The sequence below is a fragment of the Priapulus caudatus genome, unplaced genomic scaffold (genome assembly GCF_000485595.1).
Source record: "Priapulus caudatus unplaced genomic scaffold, Priapulus_caudatus-5.0.1 Scaffold17, whole genome shotgun sequence".
Taxonomy (NCBI): Eukaryota; Metazoa; Priapulida; class Priapulimorpha; order Priapulimorphida; family Priapulidae; genus Priapulus; species Priapulus caudatus.
Genome location: NW_014577078.1, coordinates 865,776 through 872,203, shown reverse-complemented (window position 1 = coordinate 872,203; position 6,428 = coordinate 865,776). Strand labels below are relative to the sequence as shown.

General features: G+C 37.8%; 1 protein-coding gene across 1 annotated transcript in view; it reads right to left on the bottom strand.

Annotated features, from left to right (window-relative positions):
• Positions 1–623: 623 nt before the first annotated feature.
• Positions 624–6,428, bottom strand: part of LOC106811058 (ribose-phosphate pyrophosphokinase 4-like) — an 18,053-nt gene continuing 12,248 nt past the window's right edge. The window contains exons 3-9 of the mRNA XM_014814584.1: positions 5,190–5,298; positions 4,220–4,292; positions 3,695–3,788; positions 2,721–2,839; positions 1,891–2,072; positions 1,417–1,493; positions 624–898 (exon numbers count right to left, since the gene is read on the bottom strand). Of these exons, the coding sequence (XP_014670070.1) occupies positions 668–898; positions 1,417–1,493; positions 1,891–2,072; positions 2,721–2,839; positions 3,695–3,788; positions 4,220–4,292; positions 5,190–5,298 (885 nt within the window). The 3' untranslated portion in view covers positions 624–667. The remainder of the gene's footprint in view (positions 899–1,416; positions 1,494–1,890; positions 2,073–2,720; positions 2,840–3,694; positions 3,789–4,219; positions 4,293–5,189; positions 5,299–6,428) is intronic.

Genomic DNA, 6,428 nt, shown 5'->3' with positions numbered 1-6,428 from the left:
GCTTAACTCCAGTGTTTGTTTCTCGCTTAAAGATGTCTACGACAATCTTAGCCCCGCACTACATACATGTCAATATGACACCACCAATTTACCTGAAAATCGTATGTGTTCTTCAAAAAAGTTATTTGAATACGACACGGTTTCGTACAGTTTTCACGCATGAATGCATCTCTCCGACCGAACTTTCTTATGGGACTAGTGTTCTGTTGTCTATGACGGTACGCTGGGGGCCATAAGGGAATCAGCTGCTAGCTAGCTGGCCGTGAGGCGCATTTATTTTTAGCACGCTGAATACAATTCGATGCCTAATATCCCATACGACCCCCAAAGTTCCGTCATAGACAATAGAACACTAATCCCATAAGAAAGTTCGGTCGGAGAGATGCATTCATGCGTGAAAACTGTACGAAACCGTGTCGTATACAAATAACTTTTTTGAAGAACACATACGATTTTCAGGTAAATTGGTGGTGTCATATGATTAAGGGAGAATCATAGACGAAAACAAGGTAAAGTTTGAATATATTTATTCACATATTGATAGATTATTTACCAGTTGAAAACTATGCAAAACGCTGTTAAAACCGTGTCATACTCTTCTCTATTATGCACTCTTGATATACATATATATTTTAGAAGCTGGGTGAACGTATATTAACCAGTACAGTTAGTACTGCATTAGGTCATAACCTAACATTACCTCTGCAATCACCTCTACTAAGGACAACAGTTTAAATGGAGGATGTTGGCTGATTTCTTGTGCCTGTGGGACAGAATCGGTGATCCAAAAGTTGGCAAACTGTACATCTCCCTCTACAAACCTACGCCAGGACTCCAGGGTGAACATCGCGTGTGTAGCATAGGCACTCACTGCAACAGCTCCACTACAGAGCAGAGTCTGAAAAGAAGTGGTATAATGACACTGTACATGCAGTAAGGTATCTAGGGCCCTTTGTCAAAATAAATATTGGTCTTGATATTAACTTTTTCTCATAGATTGGACTGATATACATTGTCTATAAGAAATTCATAATTTCACCATGTTTCTGTCAACAGTCTGTGAGAAAAGGTTAATGTTAAGACTAATTTTGTTTCTGACAATGGGCCCCTGGTAAGATGAAGAAAGTACACTCAAGCATTGTGCAATGACAAAACAACTTCTAGAATGGCCAAATCTTTTACACAACAGCAGATACTTGGTAGAAGAATACAGTATTGATATAATCGCAATAACAGAGATCAAATTGATATTAAACTATTAAACATGTTTTACAAACCACAATGTAACAAATGGCTCCATGGATAACAGATAATTGCAATTATTTTTATGCAACTATTATTCTAGGTAGTCAAGGGCTTACATCAACAGAAAGCTAATTTAGATTGTATAACTTTATGTTATTATACGAATTGTACCTTTGCACACTCTACTAGTGTGTTTCCAGTGTGAACAAGATCATCAATAATCACGGCATGTTTTCCAGCAGGCTTACCTGTGAGTGATGAAATAGAACTCAACAAAGGATATAAACAGTCTCAATAGCATTCCAATACACAATGCCAAAGTTGGATGAATAACTAAGAATACCTCTGCCACCTTTCACTGCCAGATAATTTTTTTAATTACTTCAGTAATATGTGCAGCCAAGAGAGTCTGTCAAGGTCAAATACACTGAAGCAACAATAGCCAACCGTATTAGAGAATGATATTAGAGAAAATTACAAACTATTGTTTCCAATGAGCTGTTGTATTCTCTTTAGGGGTTGGCAGCTCTGCCACTAGCATAAACGACCTAAATTCATAGAAGTAGTACCAACTTGACTGTCTGGTGAACTAGGTATTAGCAAGGAATGAGATACATGTCCAGCAGTTGAACTGCCACTACTCACCTCCCCTGATTCGAATGATTTTATGTGCACCCTCACTTAACCTTGAACAGGTAACAACAGTGTTGTCGGGAAAGAAGGAGCCAAACCTCTTGAAAGCACCATCATCAGGGAAAACTACACACCAGCTCTCCTGCTCAAGATTCTCCAGTTCACGTTTTATCAGAGGAATCGCCGACACAAGCCTTCATCAAAACACGTGTATATGGTTAGATTTCACATATATTATAGCTGGAGTAGTTAAAGACTTTTATATTTTTATACTTTTATTCTTTATCTACTCCTGATTATAGTAATAGAAAGGTCAGACACTGTTTATGTTAGGGCTTTCTATATCAGAGACTGAGAGGCACAGTTGCAGCATGTATAGTCACAAACAGTGTGGTATTAGCTTTTGCAGGTGAATGCTGACCAATGAAATGGTAGTCAATAATGGCATATGTGAATAAAATTAAACACGTGCAGTGTTATCACTTATCAGGCGTACATGAATTCCGGAATAACTTTCCCCCGGGCGTAGATGGAGGGTCACGTGATGTGGCTGCACTTGTGTTAGGATTAGGGTCAGGGTTAGGGTTAGGGCTAGTGCTGCCACGTAGCGGCACCCTCCATCTACGCCCGGGGGAAAGTGACACCCCATGAATTCTCTGAATCATGTATTCCTGGTATAGTTTTATTTCTGCTAGGACTCGCATAAGACTCAACTAAGAATTCACATGTTTGTAGTTTTAATATACAGTATTAGCATCCAAATGTGCTGTGTAAGCACACACACACACACAGACACACACATAAAGATAATTGCAGAAGGAATAGTTATACAGGTAGTATACCTTGGTATGACATTGTCACCAAAGTAGAATCTTTCCTGCAGGGCATGTATGTCAAACATGAGGATCTGTGCTGGACCGCGTGCCGTCAACGGCACAGCTGACAGCAGAGTAGCTAGGGTCTGCAGCGACACAAACCTATAATGTCATTAAGCTGAATCAAAGTCAAACAATAAAATTACAGTAGGTCAATTGACTCGATTCCATCATCTTTACTTGCCTACATTAATCTATACTAACAAGCAATTAATCTTTCTTCGTTTATATCGTCGTTAACTCATACTTTCAAGTACCAACTGCTCTCTTCAGCTCACTCTCAGCCCTAATGTCTCTGATCTCATGCCAGCAATAAGTAGCTAAATAAATTAGCTGATGATCATAGATTTATGCAGCCTACAATATGGCATTGGCACATCATGCAGCAAGAGTACTTATGGGGCCCGGGTATGAGCAATACCCCATATAATAAACCAATCTGAATTCCAGAGAAACTACTTGCATCTGTTTTGCTAGCACAGAATTTATTAGATCTAGTATCATCAAGAGCTAATAATACCTAGAGTGTACAACGGAAAAACAGGAAAATAGTGCTATTTCACGACATGATTATTCTACTTTGCCTGCGAGTCTAGAATAATTTTATGGTATTGCATTAAGCAGAATTCTTTGCTCTCTAAAACAAGACCAACCGCTTGTGATGTGGATTGGAGGCGCTGTGAGGCCTGTGGGAGGGAAAGTTTACGAGCTAATATCTCAGCCTAGGAGTATCGTATTAACAAGCGGTTGGTCTGGTTTTAGAGAGCAAAGAATTCTGCTTAAGGCAATACCATAAAATTATTCTAGACTCGCAGGCAAAGTAGAATAATCATGTCGTGAAATAGCACTATTTTCCCGTTTTTCCGTTGTACACTCTAGGTATTATTAGCTCTTGGTATCATTGATACACAATCATTGTTATTACAAATGCATCACCATACCTTGGCTGTTACAACTTGACCTTCTTTATCAATTTTTTCCATTGTCCCAGTTGCAAAATAAGGTAATATGATATGGAAAGATCGGGCAAGGTACCTAAATAAAATAAAGATACTGCTATCAATTTTGTGAACATCATGGTAAGAAAGTCCATGCTGAAACTGTAATTGGTGAACGTCACAGAACTAAACTAGTAAAGTAATGACTTGTAAGGTATGTTTAAGAATGACAGAACTTACTACATGTCAAGAAGAAACTAACTGGAACGCCATCAAAAACAGAAAAACAGAGAACGGTCAGGAAAGAATATTTATAGACAATGTACCCCAAAAAAATATGTTAAGATGGTACAGTTTCTGGTAAAACTTAATATCTTAATGTACTTCATGGTATCCTTCTTTCGACATCAATAAATTTTCAACTATTAATGGCAAAAAATGGAAATAACTAAGCTAGCTTTACACTTTTTGACATGATGATGTAACAGAACTATTTTTCAGAAAATGTTATGGAATTATATCCAATACCTTGGTATTGCATAGAGAACAGACAGTTGCTCAAATATTACAGCTGGCGTGTGGAAACTTGCCAGAAATATCACTGCAAAAAAGAAACGTTAGTATAAGCACACACTATCTCAATTGTTCAATACCATTGAGTGGTCAATGTTACATGTGATGTAAATTGCATAAGCAATATCTAACTACAAATGAATATATGAGGGTTGAAAGGTTTACTAGATTCTAGCTTCTAAATTCCACTGTTAAAGTGCCATAGTTTTTATTTCAAAATAAAGGCAAACAAAATGATAGCTGTTTGTGGTTGCATTAAAATAAAAGCCAGGGTCAGTAGGCCACAGAATCTATTCACAATTTTATATTGCTAGTGTAGGTCAGCAAAAATTCATTACAGTCACTGAAACACAGTGTGGCATATTACAAACAACACATTTTTTACTAAGACGAATGACTCATTTACGTACTCACTCGCTTGTGTGTAAAAATGTATATTAATAATAAATAATGTGTAACCAATTATTATTAACATTAACATTAACACCAATTATTAACACATGCATACATACACATAAACACATGGACTTAATTATAGATCTACTAACAACATTGGATTACATTTTACAATATATTGTGCTTGCTATTCAATGGTACAAAAACAAACCCTGGGGTCAAAAACCATGCAATCTCACAACCAACATAAGAAAAAAAAAGATGCCGGGAAATTCTAGAGTCACTTGGGTAACCAGAAAAAACGTCTATAACCTTATTTGGTATATTATATCTGAAATGCAACGAAAATGATGCAACTATATCCCACATTTAGTAGTGAAAAACTTTATATGCAAGCACAAACAGGTAATTTTTAATCCTGATGTGTCCCATAGACACAACAGATCTTATTGTGGTAAACACAGAACTTGGTTATTTACAATCTTATTTAATGTGATACATCAAAGAATTATATATGCAGATTACTGACCATCTTTGCCAGCCATATCCTTGACATCATCAATGAAGATGTTAGGAAAGCCATCTTTGAAATGATCCCACTGAATGTTCTTCTTGAACAGAGCACACCTCCTCTTGCTCTGAGAGACAGGAAAATAAGCTGCATAGACATTATCAATCAAAATTTCATCATCAAAATTTAACCATGTGCATTTATTTAGCTAAACTATAGCTATTACTATTGCCATAAACATATGTATTCTATATATATATGTTCATGCTATTACATATCCAACATACTAAGAAGGAGAGCGTACAACGATGAAATGCTGAAACCATGTCGCAGTATTAGTCTAATTAAGAAACTTTGCCCGTTTTATTTTGACGATTCTTTGCGGTAGTATTTTAATCAGCTGTCCTACCTTACTAATATAAAGCAAACCGCTTGTCCCTACGATGCTCCTACGCTGAGATCATTAGCGGTGAAAATCTGGAATTTTTGCCGAAAACCGACTGGAGATCCCTGTTGGCTGAGACCCTCTCTCGCTTTGGGATAGCTTCGGGAAACCTCGCGTATTTCCGTCAATGATTGACAAATGGAATGATTGACGTCTGTTATTGATTGCCATAATGATGACCCCCATCTGTGCCCACCTCACGCTGGATGTAGTAAACTCTGTAGTACTGACGTAATGAGTCGGCGCTACCATGGCATGGCGCTACACAGCGGCGACCGGAAGCAACATACTGGCCACAAAGCGAGAGAGGGTCACAGCCAACCGGGATCTCGAGTCGGTTTTCGGCAAAAATACCAGATTTCCACCGCTCATTATCTCAGCGTAGAAGCATCGTAGGGACAAGCGATTTGTTTTATATCAGTATGGTAGGACAGCTGATCAATACTACCGCAAAGAATCGTCAAAATAAAACGGGAAAAGTTTCGTAATTCGACTAATACTGCAACATGGTTTCAGCACTTCACCGTTGTACGCTCTGACGCTCTCCTTCTTAATACGCTCTTTTTATTATGCATATAAACACAATATTATACAGGTCTACACTACATAAGTGTATAATAAATGTACAAGCAAATGAGACTGTTATGGTAACTATTTAGTATTTACCAAACAGCTGCCATTAGCTGATTACTCTATTCAAAGTCAAGCGTGTCTTCTAATCTACAGAATGCGGGTATTACCGCCAAGCAGGGCTCGAATTAAGCGACGAGAAGGGCAAGGCAATTTTTTTAGGGCATGTGAGAAATCGCCTT